Source organism: Hemibagrus wyckioides, linkage group LG17, assembly GCF_019097595.1.
Source record: "Hemibagrus wyckioides isolate EC202008001 linkage group LG17, SWU_Hwy_1.0, whole genome shotgun sequence".
NCBI lineage: Eukaryota > Metazoa > Chordata > Actinopteri > Siluriformes > Bagridae > Hemibagrus > Hemibagrus wyckioides.
In genome coordinates, this window is record NC_080726.1 from 9,156,362 (window position 1) to 9,182,065 (window position 25,704).

Consider the following 25,704-nt stretch of genomic DNA (forward strand, 5'->3'; position numbering starts at 1 on the left):
GTTTTATTCCGGATGCCCTTCCTGACTCAATATTCCCATTTTATCCGGGCCTGGGACCGGCACAGAGAGTTAACCCCTCAGTGGCTCAGTGGTTCTGAACCCTGGCCATGGCAGTGAGAGCATTGTTAAATCACTATAAGGGGAATAAACCACTGCTCTTATAGGAAAATAATCCAACACATCACCAGTATGGATCATATTCCTATAATATTCAGAAAAACATTTAAATGTTTTATTCTTAAATTTTATTCTTTATTCTTATTTATATAGTTTATATATATATATATATACACACAAAATTCACACAAATACACCAGGATTACAAGTGTACTTTATAATAATAATAATAATAACAACATTTATTATATTCAAATATAAAATACATCAGATAAACCTAAAACAGAATATATTTCTCTAAAATGGTTGTTTTACAAAATAAAACAAATATGACAGTAAAATTAAGAAAAAAAGAAAGTTCCATTAATTTCTTTAAGAAATGTACCTGTATAGAGTAAAAGCTCATCGGTCTGTTACAGGTCACTGTTAGTTGTAAGAACATCATACTGACACATACTATGGCTATAAAAAGTCTATTCACCTCTGTTACAATGGCAGGATTTTGAGATTTAAGAAATGAAACCAATTTAAATCATGTCAATGTTTTCTACCTGCAATGTGAAATTACAACATATAAAAATAAAGTAAAAAAAACAAAACAAAAAACAATAAGAAAAATAAAAACAAAAAAACATACCATCGTATATGTTCTTACAGTTTGTATTATACAGTGTGCATTATATTGTCTGGCTTAAAAACGGATTATTTTCTGGCTGAAAATGGAGAATATGATAAGGCTCTCATGAGAAGTACACTTGGCACTCAAATCATGATAAAACAGCAGCGTGAAACTGCAGAATTAGATGTGCGATCGTAGCAAAGAGCAAAATTTGAGTTCTGGCTGCTGCCTGAGATATACATTCATAAACAGTTCCATACAGTTCAGTACAAACACACCCTCTCTCACGCACATATCCGCTCCAGTGGAGTTTATACTGTGTCTGAAGTGGGTACGGACAGTGTACTATAAAACAATCTCCTCATATGGTATGTTTCTGTTCCCTGTTCTTCTTTCATCATCTGGTCTGGAAATACAGAGTTCAGATGTTCCATGTTAATGATATACCGTAATGTCAAAGTGTAGCCTGTAATTAAAAAGAAACTGAATCTCAGCTTACTCTGGCAGCGCAGGTCGATCCCGTGTACCCTGAGCGACACTGACAGAAGTTTGGAAACACACACTTTCCTCCATTTTGGCACTTGTGCTTGCAGATGGCTGTATTTAATGATACAGTATCAAGACGTATCGTCATCAGGTGTCAGAAAATCAACAAAAGGACAGAAAGTAAAAAAATCCAATACGTTAAAGATTAAAAAATGGAATATATTACAGAAACACATCAATTAGACTTACGAGTCTGGCACTGTAGGCCTTCCCATCCAGCAGGGCAGTGACATGTGTTGGGTCCCACGCACTCTCCTCCATTTTTACACTTCTGTAAACAAACCGCTACAAACGGAAGAGAGATTATCCTCAATGTGTATGCTTAATATGTTGTGATGCTATCATGACCTACACTGAATTGTCAGTAAACTGCTTTAGATAACTATGAAACATTTAAAATACAGCAATATTGTTCCAGGTAATTCCTGTTATCTGTTCTGTATTATATTACTATAATTCAGTACATTTGCTCATTTAGCTGCTCCCGGATTCAAGGAGCAGATGGTTAAGGGTCTTGTTGAAGGATCTCATGACATGGCAGCCTCTGCTATAGTAAGATGTAACACGCTTGCACTCATATAATGTTTCACTAGCATAAAAAAATTAAACCACCATACCCTTGCCAAAAACAAGAGATATCCCATGGTGCATTAATTTAATTATAAACCAAAACACTTCTCTATTGCCTAACGGTTTACAGTGCAATTTTGTAAAAGAATAAAGCAGTACTTTGCTATAAAAAAAATATTGTACCTTTGAAATTTTTTTATTATAAACATATTAAAGAAGACAGGTCTTATATAAATGCTCACTTACGGACATCACAGACTTTTCCTCGCCAGCCAGAAGCACAGGAACAGGTGTTTGGACCCACACATTTTCCTTTATTCATGCACGTCGGATCACACACACCTACACACATACATGTGCGAGAGTTAAACAAGATTGGAAAAACTATTTAAGCAAAAATAGGTTTGCTTTCCTTAGAACTGAAACCCAGGACAAAGTGAATTGAAAAACAATTCTAAAATGTAACCAAGTTACATTTTCCAATACTATATAGAAGTGTCTTGTTGTACAACAGTGATATGTTGTGCACATAGATATATGTAACTTAAAACTTGTGTGCTTTATGTCCAAGTAGGACACAGAACTGTAGTGTGTACAAGGTCAAATCTGTTTGTGAAGCAAAATGGACCCTCGATTCCATAATAAGTGAAAACAGGCACCAAAATCTTGAACTAAATTACACACAGTCAGTGGAAGAGCGGGTAAAAATAAGCAGGAACTTGAAACACAGATAGAGTTCTTACCTGACAGAGACTATTAGCATGATATAATGCTTTTAATGCATTCATTATATCAGTGAATAATATTCATTATTATTCATAATAAACACTCACTCATTTGACATCTCTTGCCAGTGTAGCCTTCAGGACAGGAGCACACGTTGTTCCTCATGCAGTGACCACGGTTTTTACAGGGAGGATTGCACACAGCTGCAACATAAAACCCAGCAATTAAACAGCTAATAGCACCCAATGAAATAGTAAAGCAATAATAAAGCAACATGAGTAAATCACATTGCGTCACATTGGTGCAGCATGTAGCATTGTTGCTTCAAAGCTCCAAGGGCCCAGCTTCGATATTGAGCATGGGGTTGTATCAGCCCAGAGAGTTCTCACCATGCCTCCCAAAAACAAGACAAGTTTGTGGATTGTCCATGTTATACTACCCCTAGAAATCAACACATGTGTTTATGGTGCCCTGAGATGGACTGGTGTCCCATCCGAGGTGTTTTGCCAGCTCTCATCTAGTGTTTCTCTGAAAGTCTTTTGTAAAAGTATCACAGTTATCAAGTATAACAAATTGCTCTGGCACTGTACCTATCTGGCACTGTGATCCATAGAAGCCACTAGGACATGCACAGATATTAGGCTTGATGCAGGTGCCACCATTCAGACACACAGGCTTACAATCAGCTGAAAGACAAACACATTACAAATTATTATTGAACAGTTTAGAGACACAGGCTAGGTTGGTATGTAAGTCAGCCTAAACATTCTAAAGCAGTGTACATAAATGGAGTGGTAGCTCCATAGGGAAGCTATAAAGGGAAGTAGTAGCTCAGTGGTTAAGATGGTGGACCACCAAGCTGCCACTGCTGAACCCTCAATTGCTTAGTTGTATAAAAAAAGGAGATGTATGTAAGTCACTCTGGCGTCTGCCGAATGCCGTAAATGAGTGTGTAGAAATCTAACCCCAGATTACCAGGCACATGGGGCTAAATATCAATAAGAATCTAGGTTTGATGATGAGGATGAACAATGATTGCGCTACCATCACTATTCTGTGCCCCTTGACAATTCCATTTGCACTACCGAACATTATGCTGCTCCCCTACAGTGTACACCACTACTGTGTATGTATGCACTGTGTATCGAATGTGTATGTATACTGTGTATTTTGTGCATTGCATGTGAATGTTGTACCTTTTGCACAGGTGTTATTTGCATACCTGCATTTTTTACTGCACAGCTACAGAGAACACACCTAAGATTTAGACCACCTGGACACTTGTGGTTACGGTACAGTTACACTAAAGTGTTTTTATTTGATTAGAAAAGTGCAGAATATAATGATGGGCTAACAGTTAAACAGTGTAACAGTCAATACTGATTCCCCCACTGATTGTGCTCCTATCACAAAGTTAAGAACAGGTACCTGAATTACAAGTTGGTCCATACCAGCCAGGCTTGCACTTACATACTTCAGGAGATACACATTCCCCACCGTTCTCACAGTGCCGGGTGCACACCACTGTAGACACAGATTAAATCAATGTGCAATAATCACAAAACTGGATCTGGGAGCTGTACAATATCTGATCAAATCAAGACATCATCAAATGACGCATAAACCTAAAATGTACATGATATTTTTAGGGTAAACAAAGTTTTTGGTATTCACTGTTTAAAGAAATAAAATCCAATGATAAGTCTGCTCACTAATTTCACACCGTGGTCCCACATAGCCATAGGAACAGGTGCACAGGTTTCTAGACAAGCAGCTGCCTCCATTTTGACACGGAGGATCACATGTAGCTGGAAGGCAGAGCAGTAAGAACATTCTGACAAACACTTTCAGCTTAATGCACAGCAACATAAGTGATGCACTGCAAAAGATTCAAGTGAAAATGCATTAAATATAGTCAAATTTAACTAGTGTTTTCTATTATAAGATTACAATAATAATGTAAAATCTTTTCAGCTAATGTCTCGACATTATTTTTTTTTACTTATTTCAAGTTTGAAATTGTTTCGTTCTATTCTTGTTCAGTTCAGCTAATTTTAAGCAGTTTATTTCATTCATTTCTTCCCTTCTATTAAGAAATTGTCTGCAAAGAGAACAAGAAAATCTTAAGCTTGAATTTAGTAAAAATATCTAGAAATAGGTTCAATGATTTTAGATTTGATTTTATTGTAATCATCTAAAAAGAAACACAAGTCAAAATGTGTCTATATTCAAGATTACCTTTCCTTAGATGTTATTTTTTGCAGTGCGGAACTATAGCGTATAAGCATAGATAAATAAATAAATAGATAAATAAATAAAATGTAAAATTAATAAATAAAATAAATAGATATAGTGCATAATTTCACTATAAAAATATATGCAGTAAAATATCAAAGACAGAGAGACAATAAATTATATCTAGCACAAATCCCACCTTCCTCGCAGGTTGGTCCACTATATCCTGCAGGACACTCACACACATTGGGCTTTACACACCTCCCTCTGTTCTTGCAGTCTGGGCGACACACAGCTGATAGAAAGGAATAGATTTTGTATGACAGTATGTAATGTGTAAAGCTTGCTGAGGATAGCAGCTAATGGAGGAAACACGGCTCACCGATGTGGCAGTTATATCCAGTGTATCCTTCTTTACAGGTGCATGTGTTAGGCAGAGTGCACTCCATGTTCTGTCCACACGGATAACGACACATGGCTGCGCACAGACCATAAAACCACAATCATGCATTGTATAACATTCTTATGAACTAAACTTGTGGAAATAATAATAATGGAAATAATAATCAGCAATGGGTTGGTGTGATGGTGTGAAGTGTTTTATTCTAGTTACCACAGCAATTTCCATACAACTGCATTTGTTATAGAATGACGTTATACTTTTTTCATTAACGTTATTTAATGTTTATAGTTTTTAAATTTCCTTTTATCACTTGTTATAAATTCCATTCCCAGCCTCTCTTTTTTCTTTCTCGTGAAGTGATAAAAAGAACGGCAACTTGTATTAAGAAACCACAAACTGTAAAATTCTGCCCTAAAGACTTTCCTGTAGCGAAAAACTTTAAAGTTCTAAAAGGAAAAATGTACATCAATCAAGCATCCAGTCATCCAGTGATTTTAGTGGACTTAAAGTCTAATCATAAGTAGGAAGAGCTAACCTTTACATGTGATTCCATCCCCCCTGTATCCATTAGGACACCGGCCACACTTGAAGTGTCCAGTGGCAGAAGGCTCACAAGGCACACCCGGAAAACAGGAAGAGTTAGTGCAAATCCCGCCATCTTTAACAACCACAGGCTCTGAGTTCTCCTCATGAAGTGACCCTCCAGGGCCTGAAGCTGTTGCAGATGTGATATTATGGTTAACAGGGCTTAAAGAGGTCTTTCTTTCAATGAGTGTTGGTGTTTTCTTGTTGAACAGAGGCATTTCTGCTATGACAGAGGTTTCAGGGAATTTCTGAGATGATGAGGAAATGGAGACTGATGAAGAGAAGAGGACATCGGGTCTGTTTCCTTCTCTAGTTCCTGGTGTTAGTCCTGTAAAATGTTAATGAATATTCAGTCAAAACATTCAACATTAATATCAATAACCTTGATCTCAAAGATCATTTCAATGACACAATCTGTTTTCACTGGTCTAGTTTTCTGTGACATAATGACCACAACCATGTCTATTTTATCTTTACTTACTGTTTTCTGGTCTTGAGGTGCAGGTTTGTCCATTGCCATGGAGACCTGGAGGACAGGGACCACAGATATATCCAGCAGATATATACACACTCTCGAAACACTGAACTCCTGGGTAACAGGGTCGACTGGAACATGGGCTCTGAGCTACAGAAGAAAGATTATTGATGTTGATAATAAGCAAAACAAGAAAAAGATCTTTAAAGCTATAACTAGTTTTTCATTGCATGCCAGAAGGTGGGCAGATGAGGGCAAAAGACAGCATTTGTATCAGCAAGTCATACTTGGGCAAATGGCTTATTTTGGAATGAGCTAACTAATGTAACTTGACCTCACAGGATATTTAGCTAGCTTATGCTAATTACTAACCGCTCTCTCGCTACTGTATAATGCTAATTTTGTCAGATGTCTATCAAACCTCAGAAGCGCGCTATATAAATCTACAAGGTCTTAATATAAATGTGACTCTGCAGTATTTCCAAATTTTTAGGTCTACATTCAAATAAACTCTCCTACCTGGGCTGAGGTTGGGCTTGAAGTGTCTGTGGTTGACTCCTTGATCTTCTGTACGGTCTCGGTGTCTTGTTTTACCTTTCACACCAGTACAAACAATTTCCATTACTACTACAACTACTATTACTACTAATAATAATAATAATAATACAAAAGATTATGATTATGATAGTGGACAAATCTTTTCACTCACTGAGCAAGTACAAATTACATATATAAACTCACGGATGCAGTTTTTCCCATCCCCTGTGAAGTGATCAGGACAGGATCCACACACAAATGACCCTAGTGTGTTTTCACATGACACTCCAGGGAAGCATGGAGCCGACACACACTCATCAATATCTTCCTCACACATCACACCTGCATTAAACACAGCATCAAAAAGGCCTCAGCAAACCCTAACCATGATAGCAAATGTTTATCTCACTGACCAGTCTGTTGATCTATAATTATATCTATACTGAATAACAGCCATGAAAAAAGTATGTAAGAGTGCATACCAGTAAATCCTGCTGGGCAGAGACATGTGAAAGTGTTCAGTCCATCCACACATTCACCTCTCTGACATGGGTTTGATTTGCAGTCATTCACATTAACCTGACATCTCTCTCCTTCCAGACCTGCTGGGCAGACACATAGATACTCGCCGCTCCCAGGAGGGAAGTTCATGTTGGTCATACACGAGGCTCCATGTTGGCAGTCACAATGGCGAACTGAGACCTGGGAAATGTCAAGGTGGTGAAATTACTCTGATGCAGTAAGCTCAGATTCAACAGCACTGTGTTTTTAGATCTAGGTTGTAAATCACTGGCCTTAATCTGTTGATTATTCAGTTTCATTACGATATAAACAGCTAGTATTCCTTTATATTAGTCACAAAGGTTCTGTTGACAATCTTGTGGAAACCTGAGCTGGGTGTGCATATAAAGTTTTACATCGGTGAGCTCACATTTTATGAAGCCACTTGCCACCCTCTTGTGGTCATGAAATGCACCAAAAATCACAGTCACACATCACATACAGATAATGCGTTTATTTAAAATATGCAGCATATGTAGAAAAATACATTCATCTGTTTAGTTTATTAGTTTTCCCTTTGGAACAAATGCTCACCCTGAAGCCTTGCATAAATTAAATCGGCACATGCACTACCTAAACTGAGTGTGGGTGTGACTAAGTAAACAAGCATACCTTACCTTTACAACAGCCTGTGTCTCTGCATTACAGTCATCTATTACAGACAGTTCAAAGGTCACAGGCGAGGATGACGAGGCTTTCCAGATGAGCAGACCAGCAGGAGAGAGAACTGCATCTTTGGGTCCAGACAGCAGTGTGAACAGAACTGCAGAACCTTCTGGATCAGTTGATACAAACTGGTATACAAAGTTTTCCCCATAAAATGTCTGCAGGTGAGTTTGCTCTGGATGAAACACGGGAGGTTTGTTTTCTGGAACACAATCCAAAAGAAAAACCTTTACACCTTGGTCTAGTTCTAGATGTTGATTACATGACTTATGACAAAGCAGCATGTACTTACAGTGATTCCTGCTCATTTTATAGCATCAAAAATATTGCATGACATATAGAACAAGAAGATATTATGACACGGATACCATGATAGGAATAAGTGGTCTTTAAACACGAACATCAGCAGTCACACAGATGACTCCTATTTAATATAAACTGTATACACTACGGTGTCGTACTCTCACTAATGGACCAGCTGGACTTGGAGAGATCAGGTCGACAGATGAGACAGGGGCTGCTGGGACTGCGGTCACTTTCTCCATAACACTGACCATCAATGCTACAGCTGCTGTTCTGAGAAGGCAGAATAAACACAAGCCATATGCAAATCTTGGTAAGAACAAACAGAACAATCAATCAATCAGAATTGAATCTTTTTAATAAGCAGCTGTATAATTTTTATAAACTGCATTTTTATGATTTCTATCATAAACTGTACTTTCTGATTTCTTAATCTCAATTTTCCCATGTTTCTTAAAGAATTATTCATCCAACCATTTTCTTTAGCACTTATAGTACACAAGGTTGTGGGGAAACTGGAGTCAATCTCAGAGGACTTGAGGCACAAGGCAGAGGACACCCTAGATAGGGTGACAACCCATCGCACAGCACAATCACACACTACGGACAATTTAGAGATGCCAATCAGCCTGCCATACATGTGTATGGATTGAGGAAGGAAACCAGAGTACCTGGAGGAAACCCCTGAGGTACAGTGAGAAAATCTCTGTGCACACAGGGCAAAGGAGAGAATCAAATCCCAAAGGTCGAGGCAAACATACTAAACACTAAACCACCATGCCACTCTCTTAATGCCTTCTATTTTATTATTATTATTATTGAATTTTAAGAGCTGTAATCTTATCCCAGTATTAAAGGTGCTATACAAATAAAGATCATTATTATCCATTATTACCAGGCTTGGAAATGCCATATACAAATATAATAATGCAATTAACTGCTGGGGATTTATCAAAATCTAAAAACAAATGCTGATAAAGTGATGGAGAGCCCTACATTATATGTATCCAGTATGGAAAAGAATAATGTCATTATTGTGTGACTGATCAGTGCAAACACAGGGGCCTGCTAAATTGTTTCCACACACACACACACACACACACACACACACACACACATAATGGTTCAGAGGAATGCGTTTCAAGATTTTTAAGTAACTGATGTGGAGTAAAGTAATTTTCCATGTTTAGTAATGATTACAAGCAGGTGTGGGCATTGGAATAAATAATAACTGCAGAGAAAAATGTGGCAGCTCCACTAAAATGTCATAAGACAGCATAAAAATGCACAAAAGCAGCTATAATTGTACACTCTTCAAGAAAATCAGTTTGTATGAATATGAAATTAAAAGCCCCCCTTACACATGGTCAACCCATTACCCAGGGAACCTGTGTTGCCTGGCCTACATCTGAATACTGAAACTGGCCAAGCGCCAACATTTGCCTGTGTTTAAGTACTCCAATTTTCCTATTATATTTTCAGATTGCTTTGGTATGTCTGTACATTCAAAATATTTAGCTTTCTAACGTTTCTAGCTGTAAACGTTCAGCAAAATGTGTGTCTTTAAGACATTTACAACTCAACTAATCCTTCCAGAACTTTCTAAGCATTAAATTAGGCCACTATAGACCACAGCAAATATACATATAACATACAAGACGTATGACTAATACCTTAATGCTAGCTCTACTGTGTAGAGATCCCAGTATGCATATCTTACACACGTACACACCTTTAAAATACAACGAACCCCACTGCTGAGTGTGCACTCTTGGCATGTGCCATCAAACAGGGTTAATATCTTGGCATTGCTGAAGCTGTAGCCATCATTAGAAACCTGCGCAGAGCAAAAAGAAGACAAAATAGCTTAATTTTAATCCCCTAGTCTCCTAGACACAGATTCACTAAAAGCAGTGTGCAAGCTGTGCATTTCACATTATGCATATTGTGTGTCTTGAATGAATACCCAATTTCAAGCATTTTCATTTAATATGCAAAATACAGTATGGTGTTTATATCAATCCATTCTTTCCACATGTGTAATATGCTATCAAGTACAGGTATTTTATTTGCAGGTGTCCTTTATGTCACTTTAAGATGATATTATAGCATTACAGTTATGGAAACTCTCTAAATGAATTTAAGACATGTTTATTGGTGGGAATGGAATGTAGATTTGGTCTCTGTGGATTAAGTCTGCTACTTTAATCAAATTTGATCTGCCTTAGTGTGTCAGAACAATGTTTCTTATTGTAAAAGGATAATGTATTATTGCTGCATAAAAGCAGGCCAACAGCCTACAGCATATCAAACAGATTTTTCACAGTGTCACAGTGCAAACAGTATGAAATGATTCACAGTGCAAACTGTGTGAAATGATTAAATTCATATTTAATTAGAGAAGTGAGAACTGGAAGTTGGAACCATCCATGGTTCTCAGAGTATAAAAAGGTTTAACAGGAACCTTGATTTGCCAGCGAGTGACAGGAGGGTGGTGGACACCAGCTGACTGCACATCTTCAACAGGGAGCTGGCACTCTAACGCAGAGGAGCTGAGGAACAATGCAGGAACCATCAAAGGATCACCCAGTGACGACTCACCATCTACTATCTGTACAAAAAGTAGACACTGTACACAGAGATACATCCAGATATATAAAGCCGAATTTTTTTTAAAAACATTTCACCTTCTCCTTCATGACTTCACATTTCAGTTCAAATGTATTCCTAAAACCTTTCCCAAGAACTCTGACAGTGGAACAGGAGCTGTGTTTAACATCACAGAGTCCTCCACCCTCCAGTTCCGTGATCTCTGGGGTCTGATCTACAAAAATTTTTAAGTTACTGTTACCGTTTTCCAAAAATATTCATGACAGACATTTATGACAACAGACATAGTTAACCATCCTGGACTCACCAGAGACCTGGCTGCAGTCAGGCGATCCAAACCCAGGAAAACACATACAACCACGCTCAGTGCATTGTCCATTGCCACTGCAAAGGTTTGGGCACCTAAGGAAGGTGAGTATGTCTCGGAGCTCCTCCCTTCTCCCAACTTCTTGCACTGCTCTTCGCTCACACTCGTTCTCCAGAAGGGGCACAGTGGCTCCGAGCCAGGTTCTTTCATCCTTCAGCTGTTGATCTACTATACACATCTCCAGTGCTTTCTCTATCACATCATCCAACAGGCCAATACAGCCACGTGCCACAGAGGAGTTGCGCAAGGCATCACCACACAGCCGCTGAGCATCCGCCTCAGTCAGGCCAGACTCAGTAGGCCACGTTGGTGCTGGTAATTCAGGATGTGTGGATAAAACCTGGTCTTCAGGGAAGAAATAATTAACCTCTGAGTCTGACTGGCTTACACTCTGATATGCAAAGGGCGATGGAGCTTGCCTGTGATTCTGGCGCCTCCCTCGAGTCCTGGTGCCAGTGTCCTGTCGCTGCACCTTCAGATGGTTTCTGGCACTGTCTGTGAGACGCTTGATGGGTCTGATATACTCTGCTGTGACATCCCGAGCAGGGATTATAAAAGGGGAGCGAAAATGGGCCAAATGAGAGCAGGGGAAAGAGCTGGAGGGAAGATGAGCTCGAAGGTTTGACGGGTGTGGTTCCTTTGCACAGTGACAGAAGTGGCGGATGCTCATTATGCTCTCATAAGCTGGGATTTTGTCAAAAAAGCTGCTGCTGGGTGCTAGCCTAGGGAACAAAAACACAAACATCATAAAACATAAAATTAAGAATAGGTTTGAAACAGAGTTAGTGTTTGTACCATAATGTAGCAGTTCATTACTGTATAATCAGACCAAATAGAAACAACCTTATTGTGAAAACAGAAAACCAATTCATGGGTTCAAATTTTTCATGAGATATTTTTCATCAGGTTCATACAAGGTGAAGGTAAGTAATCTTACCTCCATGTGCTAATAAAGGTAGTACTGTCTTCTAAAGTTTCCCCTCCTGCTCTGTGGAAGTCATTAAGCGGTTGTCCATCAAAGGTTCCACAAAGACCCTCAGTGTGGCTTCGATCAGAACCAGGGGCCATTACAGTCAGACTCATGCCCCACTCAGCTACATCTGCCCGCACAAATGCACCTGAAGAGAAGGTCAGCTACAGAAGAGAGAGAGCTTATAACATATATATTCATACATCTACACAAGAGCTGCTATTTCTGTTGTACACGACTAATAAATTTCTACTCCTGTATTAAGACCATTGAAAAATATCCTGACTCTACCAATTTAACAAACCACAAACTATAATATTGTAACTCACAAATGTATACAAGAGCACTACCCTATTTAATGATTTAACAGTGGCTTACAGTGACTTTGTGACCCTGATAAGACTCTGTGATGCGAATGCCGCTCTTTGCCAGGTCTCCATTCTTCACCAAGAGGCGTGGCTTTGTTTCTCCGGCCAGTCCGTTACACATGTCAAATGAGATGACCTCAGCTCCATCTCTGGCTGCGAAGCCACACACACAGGATGTGGGGTGGGCTGTTATACTAGCACACTCCCACTGGCGTACGTGAACTTCGAACTGCCGAATTGTGCTTTTGTACAGCACAAATGTGCCTATGTGAAAGTTATCATATCTCCTAGGAACAAGAAACAGGCAAATGCTTAATGGTCAGTGCTTCCAGTACTTGTGTAGATCCAAGGCATGTAGATCTGGCTTGTAACTCACTCACTCACTCACTCACTCACACATGCTTCTCTCCATGATGTAGATGTATTACTGTACCTGCCATCAAATGTTATGATGTGAGGATCAGTGAAAATGTAACAGTAGGCAGGTAGGACATCCTTTATGATGATCTAAAAAGAACAAAAGCATATAATTTCACAAAATAAAATACACAAATACATACAAATAGATCATTACATACTATATGAGCAATATCTTTTTATACCTGCACACTTTCTGGTGTATATCCATTCCAGAGGAAATCAGTGCTGACTATGGGTTTGATTGATATCTCAGTGCTCCTGTCTCCATCCTTGCTGATATCGGTCACGGCGCTGTAGTGAAGCATCGCCTGACTGCACACTCCCTTGTGGCAGGGAGCATGAGACAGCTTCACCTCACAGGAGGACAGAATCAGATCAGGACCCAGCACTTCCTCATCTGAACAGACAACACCTTAGGCTATACATGTGTGCTTTAAATTTAAACTACAGACCAGAAACCACGAGTAACTTTGTCTTTGTTAAAAATAGATGTTATTGTCAGATTATTAAATATAATATGTTACATGGTCACTGATTACACACACCAAGCCATGCAAAAATCATTTTTGACAAGTGGACATCCTTTTTTTTACTAGGTGAGGAAGTTGATCCCGTAAGTTAGTTCAATCATCTCTTATGGCTGAACATTTTCAGTACTGCTCTTTTGATTACACATGCTGTGTTGGGTGATGGTTAAATGACCTTGTTGCAAATTGTATTTGAAAGTTGCCTCTGTTCATTTAGCTTGCACATTCACATTCAATGTCAATTCTTCGTTTGTACAGTAAAACAATAACACATAACATTGATCCAATTTGCTATACTGGATTGGTCATTTTAGTCATTGATAGTTTGAACATTAATTAATGCAGGTATTGATTATGTAGCTTTTTTGTCTTATTATATAAAAACATAACCCATATTAGTTACTTATTGGACAGTTGATGCTGATATACATGGTTTGTTAACAGCAAAATCAGTTTTGGTATGTAACATGTTGCCTAGTAATTAAATTGCATGATATCTCTACAACTCAATGGAATAAGCAGCAGAAGTTGAACCTCCATGTTGATAATGAATGTATAGCAGTCTTATGTACCTTGGCTGCTGGTGCTGAGCTGTAATGCAAGACTGCATGTCTCTGAAAGACAGGGTACAGGAACGGTGCTCTCTATGACCAGCTCATACTCCTTCCCATCCTCTAAAATGGAGGCAAGTTTGGGCTGCAGCTACAATCCAACCAAAGCAAAGAAGCTATAAGGTTACATGTTGTGATGAGCAGTATAACCACATTGCAAATAAGAATAAAAAAACATGGTGTCTGTGGATATACTCGAATCCCTGCAAAGAACTCCTCACTCTCCACATCAGGACTCTGTCTGTCAGGAGCATCTAGAAAGAAACTGGAGCAACTGCAATAGATCTGTGCAAAAAGACAGAACGTTGGCATCCATATACTGCACAGCAAAGTAAACAGGATAAATACTTCTACTAATAATAAAGAGTATAAACGGGGTTATATCATGTTTTATTGGTTGCAGTAGTGGAGCCTATTTTATGATTTATGCACCAGTGTACACATATGTGTACATGCAATTAATATTATATACAGTATATTCATTTTTGCTGTTATGATGTAAGGAATCTACTGTATGGAAATTGTACATTGTGCTATAAAATTCATCTACCCTGTCTCCAAGCCGAAGGTTGATACCATCCAGCTCAATAAAGGCTGAAGTCTGTAAGGTCGTCTCCTGCCTGAGTTCCTCTTTGTTTCCATTTGGAGAAAGACGCCACCAGGTCACCACAAATCCTAGAGAGTTGTTCCCACTGTGGCCATCAAATGTACACTTCAACAACACACTGGGGCCTGACAGCTCAGCTATAATCTCTGGAACTGACAGAGATGGAGGTTGCTTATCTGCAGAGAGACAAAAGAATGAGATGAATTAAACTTTCACTGTATCAGGTGTGCAAGTAAAAATATAAGCTTAGTCTGGGAAAAACCTGTGAGATGTTGGTAGAATTCTGGAAAACAACTAAGAGAGACAAAAAACGGTTTTGAGCTTGAAATGAACTTAATGAAATCAGAAATATGTTTCATAAAACATCTGTAATATGTGGTAGCATGTGCTTTATTAACATAAATCCAATAACCATATTTTGACTCCAAACACAGAAGAACAACATCAAACAGGAGTAATCCATAATCAAGGCTGAAACACAGGCAAAAGTCTAATAACCATCATGCAGAAACAGTACATAAGAAAATGACACTCATACTTTTAACATTTACATTTACATTATTTAAGATACACATAGTCAAAATAAGCCTTCTTACTAAAACAAAGAAACAGTTGGCTATATTCCTCAAAAACAAATGGACATGACTGAGTAACAAGCCAATGATAGGATGGGGCAGAGACATGACATGACATGACATGACAGTACAGAAACAATAACATAAAAACACTGTGATTGACACCATGAGAACTGCAAGGTGAAGGGGGGATCTATAACAGTAACATGAAAATGTTTCATTTACTTTTAAATCTAGTCTAGTCTAAGTTCTTATAAAGATCATGTTGGCTGAGGAGATGCTAAACCACTGAGTCTGCTAAAGGTGTCTAAAACGTTGCTAGCTAAGAGTGATTAAACTCAATTAACTGGAATAACAGTGATGTGATTAGGACATGTATTCTATTATAATGGTAATTAGGCTATAAATAACTACAGCCTTCAAATACACACAACACAAAGAAATGTGGGACTCAAAATCCTTGTGGAGAAGTTGTTGCTTCTACGGTAAGTGACTGGGCCCCACCGATACCAGCTGAGTTATTACTCAATTCAGACGGATGCCATGGCAACATTGCAGGCTAACACGCAATACATAAACACATATGCTAAGCTCATTCGGAAGACATTCTGCAGATTTGACTGTAATTATTTTTGGCTTGCATGAAAAAGAACCTTTAGAAATCCAACAAAGTGCTTCTGAAAATAAAACTGTAGTCAAGAAATCATTCCATAAAAATGTATTTATAATACACTTCTCACTAAGTTGTTAGGCTTGGTATAACACCAAGGAATTATTTTGTTTAACCGCAGGAATTATACATTATTTTACAATAAATTTTGATAAACTGGCAACTTACCATTGCATCTTCCATCTCTGTTCCTGTGACCCGGTTCACAGGTCGGTTCAGTGGTATCGGACATTTCTGTACATATAAAATTCAGGGAAATGCAGAAACAAAGTACAAATGGTGTAAAATAATGATCATTAATATATAATATGTTTATATTTAGGAGTCAGGGTGACTTGCCCTCAGCACAGTAGGCCATACACCCCTGTGTAGGCTGGAGTTGATACACATAGAATTCCCCGCAGTTACGCACAGAGACAGGCATTCGAAACAGACAGCACTCTTTATTGGGCCCGCTAAACAACTGCCAGGTAGCACAAGCAGTCAGCTTCTTAACCTCCATGGGGCGTGGGAGGGTCTCCCCTTCAGCTAGAGAAAGCCACACTGGAGCTTGGGTACCACAGTGATTCACCTAGGCAGACCACAGAAAGTAAGAGCTTTTCAATATACACTGATCAGGCATAACATTATGACCACCTGCTTAATATTGTGATGGTCCCCCTTTTCCTGCCAAAATAGCCCTGGCCGTCATGCACTGTGTATTCTGACACCTTTCTATCAGAACCAGCATTAACTTCTTCAGCAATTTGAGCAACAGTAGCTCATTTGTTGGCTCAGATCACACGGGCCAGCCTTCGCTCTCCATGTGCATCAATGAGCCTTGACCCCCCATGACCCTGTCACCGGTTCACCACTGTTCCTTCCTTGGACCACTTTTGATAGATACTGACCACTGCAGACCGGGAACACCCCACAAGAGCTGCAGTTTTGGAGATGCTCTGATCCAGTCGTCTAGCCGTCACAATTTGACCCTTGTCAAACTCGCTCAAATCCTTACCCTTGCCCATTTTTCCTGCTTCTAACACATCAACTTTGAGGACAAAATGTTCACTTGCTGCCTAATATATCCCACCCACTAACAGGTGCCATGATGAGGAGATCATCAGTCTTATTGACTTCACTTGCCAGTGGTCATAATGTTATGCCTGATTGGTGTACACTATATGGCTAGTCTGTGGACACCACATTCCAGATTTAGTTCATCATGGGCAGTGGTGTTGAGGTTAGAGCTCTGCACAGGCCATGTGTATTCTACACTAACCTTGCTGAAACAGATTTGGTTCCTGTAAAGGGAAACTGTAATGCTACAGCATGCAAAGACATCCTAAAAACAATTGTGTACTTGGTGGCAACAGTTTGGGGAAGAAACACATATCACCAGAACCTTCTGGGCATATATACTGTACCACCTACATACACACGTGGACACCGCACTGATTTTCAAAATCAGATTAGACATTGCAAAAATGATGGTACCCCTGCAAGATTATAAGATAATTTGACCATAGGGACATGTTAAACTAAAGTGTGTCCTTTAAATAGCATCACAGGTATCATGAAACTTGTAATCAGTCTATCATTTGTCCACGTGTGTATGCGTTAGTACATGTACTCAATGTGAAAAACTAACATATAGCTGGAGACTATTTGGTAATCTGTTTTTCAGTACTATATCACAAATTTCATGAAACAACTTCATTTTTCACATATTTTTCAGATATTTATGTCTTCATGTTGCTAATATTTAGCCCAATTGTCTCATTTGTTTCAAATAAAAAAGGCCAAATCAAAAGACAGTGGCTTTCTATTCAGTGTGTTTGCTCATTACATGGTTAAGAGTAGAACATAAGCCTACATATATAGTGCACTTTATAACAGACCCTAGTCTCTGTTCGTGGATAAATGAAACATCTTTACTGTACCTCCACACACTTGGTGGGCATTTGAGCTGGTTTATCAAAGATCTGGAACTTATACCATCCAGGAGTCAGTGAGTGGTCACAGACAAGCTTCTCCTGCAAGCCCGACTGAAGAAACTGCTGAGAGCTGAAGCTTGTGCTTCGGGAAGGGTTCTGCAGAACCGTGTGACCCCCTGGACTGCACTCAGGAGGATCCACTAAAGACACACACACACACACACTATATTATTTTATTTATATATATATATATATAGGCATATATAAAGGAGGGTATTGGCTGATATCGATAATATTTTACCCTTAATAGTTCTGTTGTAAAAGTGATACTAATCTAAAACTAAAAATGGTATATAGATGGGGAAAATGGTTTGAAGTCATGTTTCAAACTGTGATAAAAACTACTGAAATGATCAGTGTAGTGATTAACTGGCAGTTAAAGACAAATAACAACAGAGTTTTCTGTTGAGATTTCTGTTTTTGTTCTATTCCTCTTTTCCATGACAGGGTAGAATTTAAAATGAAATGTTTTGAATCAAAAAGAAAAAACAACAACTCTAACAACTCTTGAGAATCACTTCAAGATGGGGACGAAAATCCTTGATGAGAAAAATGACAGCTATCCAAATTCAGCACAAGGCAAGTAGAAAAAAGTAGGGGTATGATTTATAGCAAAGAATATTAGGCATACTAAGGTACTGAAAGATATGTACGGTTTAAATATTAAAATCATAAATTAAAAATGAGTGTCTTCTAATCTAAGCACAGATGATACCCATTATACTATCAAAATATTGAGCAAAATATCATGGTTTCATTGTCATATTGTCATATTTCCCAGCTCTGGATAAAAGGACAATGTACAAATACCCTTCATCTGGTATTTATATATATGTTGTTTTTCAAAGTAATATGCTTCAAGACGGCAGACCAAGAGATATCTTTTATGAACCCATGATGTGATTTAAACTGCTAATCTGACTGTGTTATAAAATACTGTTTTTTTACACTGTGTTTTTTTAACACTATCACATTTGCAGATATGGGTGAAGATGCCTCAAGTTTCTCCTAGAAGATGTGTTTCTCTAGAAAGCACTCTTACAAAAATGAAATCAGAGTCATATACCAGCCATGAGCCAGCCTCACTGTGTGGTGGGTCCACAGACTTCCCCTGTCCTACTGAGGTCTCTAGACCTATTATGATTTGGCAGCGAGAGGAGAGAGAGGAGATGAAGAGGAAGGCCCAGCGTGAGAGAGAACAGGAGGTTCGAGTCACTAATTTGGGTCTGGACCGTAACGTTCTAGTAACCAGAGAACAGAATTCACTGGAAATTGACCTCCAGTCCGTATCCTATCCAACAATCTTATCTGAGCAGATGTCACTTGGGAATATCAATCTGGATGCATCACAGAGCGAAAACACTGATTCATTCCACTTAACAGAAGGTGATGCATCAGAAAAATATGAAGTCAGTGAAAATCTTACATCAGGTGGTTTATCTCTGAACAGTGAAAGTGAATATGACCAACAAAATGGGGAAATTCTAACAGATCTTCAGACCAGTAACATAGAAACATGTTCAGATATCAGTGAAGGCATAGTTTCCCCAAATTCAGAGACTGTCTCAAATCCCAAAACTTCTACCCCCACTTCCAGAAACATCTTACCTCCTTTTAGCTCTTTTATAAAATGCCGTACTGAATCTCGGCCGCGAAGGAGGTCAACAGGTGACATTGACACCCAAACTTTCCCTCAAGTTTCTCCTAGAAGATGTGTTTCTCTAGAGGGCACTCTTACAAAAGTGAAATCAGAGGCATATACCAGCCATGAGCCAGCCTCACTGTGTGGTGGGCCCACAGACTTCCCCTGTCCTACTGAGGTCTCTAGACCTATTATGATTTGGCAGCTAGAGGAGAGAGAGGAGATGAAGCGGAAGGCCCAGCGTCAGAGAGAACAGGAGGCTCGAGTCACTAATTTGGGTCTGGACCGTAACGTTCTAGTAACCAGAGAACAGAATTCACTGGAAATTGACCTCCAGTCCGTATCCTATCCAATAATCTCATCTGAGCAGATGTCACTTGGGAATATCGATCTGGATGCATCACAGAGTGAAAACACTGATTCATTCCACTTAACAGAAGGTGATGCATCAGAAGAAAAATATGAAGTCAGTGAAAATCTTACATCAGGTGGTTTATCTCTGAACAGTGAAAGTGAATATGACCAACAAAATGGGGAAATTCTAACAGATCTTCAGACCAGTAACATAGAAACATGTTCAGATATCAGTGAAGGCATAGTTTCCCAGAATTCAGAGACTGTCTCCAATCCCAAAACTTCTACCCCCACTTCCAGAAACATCTTACCTCCTTTTAGCTCTTTTATAAAATGCTGTACTGAATCTCGGCCGCGAAGGAGGTCAACAGGTGACATTGACACCCAAACTTTCCCTCAAGTTTCTCCTAGAAGATGTGTTTCTCTAGAAAGCACTCTTACAAAAATGAAATCAGAGTCATATACCAGCCATGAGCCAGCCTCACTGTGTGGTGGGCCCATAGACTTCCCGTGTCCTACTGAGGTCTCTAGACCTATTATGATTTGGCAGCGAGAGGAGAGAGAGGAGATGAAGAGGAAGGCCCAGCGTGAGAGAGAACAGGAGGCTCGAGTCACTAATTTGGGTCTGGACCGTAATGTTCTAGTAACCAGAGAACAGAATTCACTGGAAATTGACCTCCAGTCCGTATCCTATCCAGTAATCTCAACACAGAGTGAAAACAGCGATTCGGTCCATTTAACAGAAGATGATATATCAGATACAAAAGTCAGTGAAAATCTTACATCATATGATGTATCCCTGAACAGTGAATGGGAAGATGAGCAACAAAATGATGAAGATGAGTTTTTTTTTTTAATTTTTTAGATTTTAAGAAAGTCAGTTTGAGAGTTACATTCAGTTCCAGTTGAGTTACAATCTTTTGTTATGCAACACTGATTCACCTTTTCACTTGTATAGAAAAAGAATGCATAAATAAAACTATTTAATGAACATGTTATTATAAGCTATAAAGGTGAAAACTAACTATTATTTTTAATTCTGCAAAACTTTGGATGAAATAAGATAAAAGTAAAAAAAAAACAAAAAAACTAGTCTTCGTTTTCGTAAGGGGGCACACTGAACAGAATTAGTTGAATGTTTTCTAAGAAGATGCTCCACAGTGTCCTGATAGGTTTTCAGAACCACAGCATATGGCTTACAGGCATTTCTATACTCATTTTATCCTCATGCATTGAGGAAGGAGGTGGCGTCATTATGGATAAAAAGAAGAAAAATGTATCATAGGATAATAGGATTACGGTGAGTAACTTTATTGATTTTCAGTAACTCTTCCACTGAGAGGAAAAGTAAACCCAAACTATACCAGCAAAATAAATAGCCTTCTCAATGAACCTTGTGCACGTGACAGTTAAAGTCAGTCACATTACTTCAGTATCAGATTTTAACGACCCAAGCCTGGCGCTTTCTTGCATGCTAGGTCAACATTGGCCACCAGAGGGAGACATGAGTAAGCAGTCTGCCAGCTAATTATTCTCAATCAGGCTCACCTGTAGCTGGCTCTATTTAAGGGAAACTTTCAGTTCCCTCCAGTTCCTGGAGATGATGTGTGTGTTGTTAACAGCTGGATTGCTCTATGATGACAAGCCTGAGACTCTGACGCCTCATTAAGCCTTTGAATGAGTTTTCACAGACGTCTCATGTAGTCAAATACAGCATTATGTATGTAACATTTATACGTGTTTGCAGAAACAAGCATGGAATATCTGGTAGCATGCCATAAAATATTCAAAGGTAATATTTACATAATGTAAACATTTCTTATAACTTATTTGAAATGAATCTAATTACATCAGCTTACTTTTAAATCAGTAAGTTGTTTTTTTTATTTTGTCCTGGTTATGGCTTGACAAAAACAGTACTTTTTTTTGCTCCTTATTTTTATTTCAATGATGATAATGACACCATATAATAATGTAAACTAACGGGATGCTGTGGGTGGAACAACCCTTTAGAGCTCACTGTAGAAGATAAAACATACAGTACATGCATTTTGAAGTATAAAGGACAAATCTTAGACCTTACACATGGAGTCTGATTAGACCTTACACATGGAAATAAATGTTAGCATATCCCTTCAAAACAATGTCTGTCCTGTAATAGAGCTACACATGTAAGCTTTGGTCAGGTTAAAAAGAAAATTGGTTACAGCTGTTTGTCTAACTTTTGTGTGGCAGCTTAAGCACTGTTATGAAAATGACTGAGAAGAGCTGATGTACTGAAAGAGCTGTAATTTGGTAATATTACATCAGTATCAAGACAGCACATAAATAAATGCTGCATTAAATGCAATATAATCTTTACCATGATTACTTGAAAAATGTTCTAATGGTTTTAATGGTTCTAATGGTCAGGGTGCATGTTTCAGTGAAGAACCTTTACGATCCATGGAACATTTCCAATACACAAAAGGTTCTTTGTAGTGGAAAAAGGTTCTTTAGACTATAACGGTGTTCTTCATGGCACTAAAATGGGTTATTTTAAGGACTATTTACTTAAAGATTCTATGGGGAACCAAAAATGGTTCTTCAATTCCATTATTGTGAAATTTTTTTGGCACCTTTATTTTTAAGTGTACAACACAGACTCAAGATTTCAGCTCCCACAGGCTATTTGATGGATTCAGACATGCATACAAAGTTTAACTCAAATATTATAAGACAAACAGCACAATAAAAGCCCATAAAACTGTGGTGAGTGTGGTAGCTGCAGTTTCCAAAAAATTGGTCAAATTATAGTTATCTACTACACATGGTAAAAATACACTGATCAGCCATAACATTATGAACACAGAGGTGAAGTGAATATCACTGGTTATCTCCTCAACATGGTACCTGTTAGTGGGTGGGATATATTAGGCAGCAAGTGAACATTTTGTCCTCAAAGTTGATGTGTTAGAAACAGGAAAAATGGGCAAGCGTAAGGATTTGAGGGCCAAATTGTGATGGCTAGATGACCGGATCAGAGCATCTCCAAATCTGCAGCTCTTGTGGGGTGTTCCTGGTCTGCAGTGGTCAGTATCTATCAAAAGTGGTCCAAGGAAGGAACGGTGGTGAACCAGCGACAGGGTCATGGGCGGCTAAAGCTCACTGATGCACGTGTGGAGTGAAGGCTGGCCCGTGTGATCCGATCCAACAGACGAGCTACTGTTGCTCAAACTGCTGAAGAATTTAATGCTGGTTCTGATAGAAAGGTGTCAGAATACACAGTGCAGGACGGGTCAGGGCTGTTTGGTAGCAAAACACAATATTAGGCAGGTGGTCATAATGTTATGGCTAGTCGGTGTATTTTAAGGGTAAATACAATATAAACTTTTAACCATTATAAATAGACTATACTTTTAAATACAGTTTAGAAGAAATTAGAAAAGACTGGGTCTCTATGGGTTACGCGAGTTTAATATTTAAATAATTCCCGCCCCTAGTCACGAAGCTCCGCCTCCCGGATCTTCTATGGCCTGTATAGTGTCTATAAAATGACTGACAGGAGGCGTATCCAAGCACAAATAAGCCTTTTCAGCGAATTATTTTATTGCAAAAGCAACAGCTTTAAACCCGTTTTTTTGTATATATATACTTGAAATCAAGTTTCTCATATTTTTAGGCTATTTGTAAAAGTAAGAAATTTAAAAAGGAAAAAAAAAGTCTACTGATTGACATTTTTATAGCTTCTTCCCACTGAATAATATTGGGTTGCAGACATAAATCACAACTCGGGAAAGAATCTCTCGGTTCTTAGGTAAATGCAGTGATCTTAAATAATACGACAGCCCCGAGTTATTGAACAAAAAAAACGAAGAGATCAGTGCAAGATGCATTTCAAGGGCAAACTCCAACACCTCTGATGGAGCCAAGTCGAGATAAAAAGCTTAGAAGTACACCAGGCCAGTTTAGAGAGTCAGCTTGTGACTTGCGCAGATAATCGTGCGTCTTGTTTTTTTGGCATTTTATCTTATTATTTCTATAAGCTCAGTGTTTTAAACTTACCAGACTGCGCGGTGTACAGAACAGCAGCCAGACAGATATACCCCAACCAAATGTCTGCACTCATCGCTCTTCCCATCTATGTCTCTCTGTGGTTTGTTTTCGACGCGTCGTCCCTCAAAAGCCGTGCTCAAACAACAGACTTGGGGTTTGTCCTCACTGTATATTCCTGAATCCGACCAAAACCAGCCTCCTTATCCCGGTCCACTTCAGCGAAGCTTCTCTGTGTATCAGATCGAGCGCTGCTCTTCATCTGCGCGAGCGCGAGCGCCTGCGCCACTTCATCACCGGCGCTCAGATAACGACCACAGACTTTCAACACCTAGTAATGTACTCCTGAGTCGCTTTGAAAATACTCTTAATACTTAATAAATGTTGTGGAGTCACAACTTGAAAAAATAAACCTGGCTGTGGGCTACACACTTGATTCAGACAACGCTCAAAAGGGGAGTCTCCCTATACCCCAGAGCCACATTTACTGCCTTTCAGTAGAAATACGAGCTCTGGCAACTATTTGAGCTTTGCAAACTATACCTTACAAACTAAAATGAACATTGCATTCTGGACAAATATTTTCCAAAGAAAATACTGAAAAAAAATATCTGCATGGGTCATCAGTGACGTCAGTATTCTTTAAAGTGACTTACAGTGTGCACGTGAAAAGTAAACTTGCATGTCAATATCTCTCGAGTATTCATTAAAGTAACATCATGTCATCTTTGTACAAATAGCCTCTATTTTCACACTTTGGAGATGATGTATGCTTGTCTGCGGCTGACACGTGGAATGAGCCTGCCTATATACAGACGTGTTAAGGTAAATAGTACTGTATGTGTGGTCTCAAACGTCTTGTTGAAAAAATAAATAAATAAATGAATTTCCCAAAAATTCACAATAGTTTTACAGCGAGAGATATATCCACTCATCCGTTTGCTGCACTGCTTATCCTACATAGGGTCAGGGGAACAAGGTGGGAGACACCCTAGACATGGGGCCAACCCAGACGTATGAGGCAAACATGCTAACCACTAATCCACCATGAACACTTAAGGTCATTTTGCATTGATTAGCTAACACTAACTAACATTCACTATCTATTTCATCATGTTCTGGTAACAATGTTTGTATAAGCTCTCAGATTAATATGTCTAGCTTTTTTTTCTCTCCTTTGTTTCTCAATAGATCAACATCACTGCTGTACAATTTTTTTTCTGAGCTCAAATGGTTCTCTCTTTTTTGGTAGTTTTAAGTGACCTTAAGCAGTGACTCTTCCGATTCTAGTGAGAGGCAAAAGGATGATGAGGTTATGGGTTTACAGTACCAGTTTGTTCTCCGGACAGGTTCACGCTGCACTACTCGTAATCACCTCGCCTGTATTATCCGAAACAACCTGATTACCCCAACAACTGTGTGTAAACTGTGACCAGCTGAAAACTCTTTGCCCAAAGCATTTGCTCCCCCACATGGCTTTTAACCCAATAAAAGCCAGGTGTGAACTTTGACCTATTGACAGAACTGCTTGTAAAAGACACAAGCTCTGTTTTTGGTTGTTCCACGTTTAACCTTAATCCTACCACGTCTCAACAATGTCTGCAGGTAGATTGGCTACATTAAATTGCCTTT

The 25,704-nt window shown here is 38.9% G+C and overlaps 1 protein-coding gene across 2 annotated transcripts; it reads right to left on the reverse strand.

The window, feature by feature from the left end:
* Positions 1–393: 393 nt before the first annotated feature.
* On the reverse strand, positions 394–24,548 carry vwde (von Willebrand factor D and EGF domains). Of its 2 annotated transcripts, none has more exons than XM_058413029.1 (32): positions 24,085–24,548; positions 17,991–18,184; positions 16,408–16,639; positions 16,237–16,302; positions 14,767–14,999; positions 14,412–14,501; positions 14,178–14,307; positions 13,261–13,475; positions 13,092–13,165; positions 12,669–12,945; positions 12,258–12,454; positions 11,261–12,042; positions 11,031–11,167; positions 10,808–10,954; positions 10,094–10,180; positions 8,502–8,616; positions 7,992–8,242; positions 7,296–7,515; positions 7,018–7,155; positions 6,796–6,870; positions 6,283–6,426; positions 5,752–6,129; positions 5,196–5,291; positions 5,013–5,108; positions 4,291–4,386; positions 4,007–4,102; positions 3,169–3,264; positions 2,686–2,781; positions 2,099–2,194; positions 1,472–1,567; positions 1,236–1,333; positions 394–1,142 (listed from the first exon to the last, which is right to left on the reverse strand). In XM_058413029.1, exons 1-32 carry the CDS (start codon positions 24,158–24,160, stop codon positions 1,134–1,136), a joined length of 5,133 nt encoding a protein of 1,710 aa, XP_058269012.1. In that variant the 5' UTR covers positions 24,161–24,548; the 3' UTR covers positions 394–1,133. The 2 variants fall into 2 exon arrangements, with proteins under 2 accessions (XP_058269012.1, XP_058269011.1); XM_058413028.1 differs by having other exon boundaries at positions 10,076–10,180.
* Between the last annotated feature and the right edge of the window lie 1,156 nt (positions 24,549–25,704).

Excerpts from the sequence above, each read along its gene's own strand:
- vwde (XM_058413028.1), bottom strand. The coding sequence starts at position 24,160 with ATGGGAAGAGCGATGAGTGCAGACATTTGGTTGGGGTATATCTGTCTG. Across the intron at positions 3,265-4,006 it reads TGGACCAACTTGTAATTCAG|CTGATTGTAAGCCTGTGTGT; the intron begins GTACCTGTTCTT and ends TTTGTCTTTCAG. Across the intron at positions 2,195-2,685 it reads TGGCAAGAGATGTCAAATGA|GTGTGTGTGATCCGACGTGC; the intron begins GTGAGTGTTTAT and ends GTATGTGTGTAG.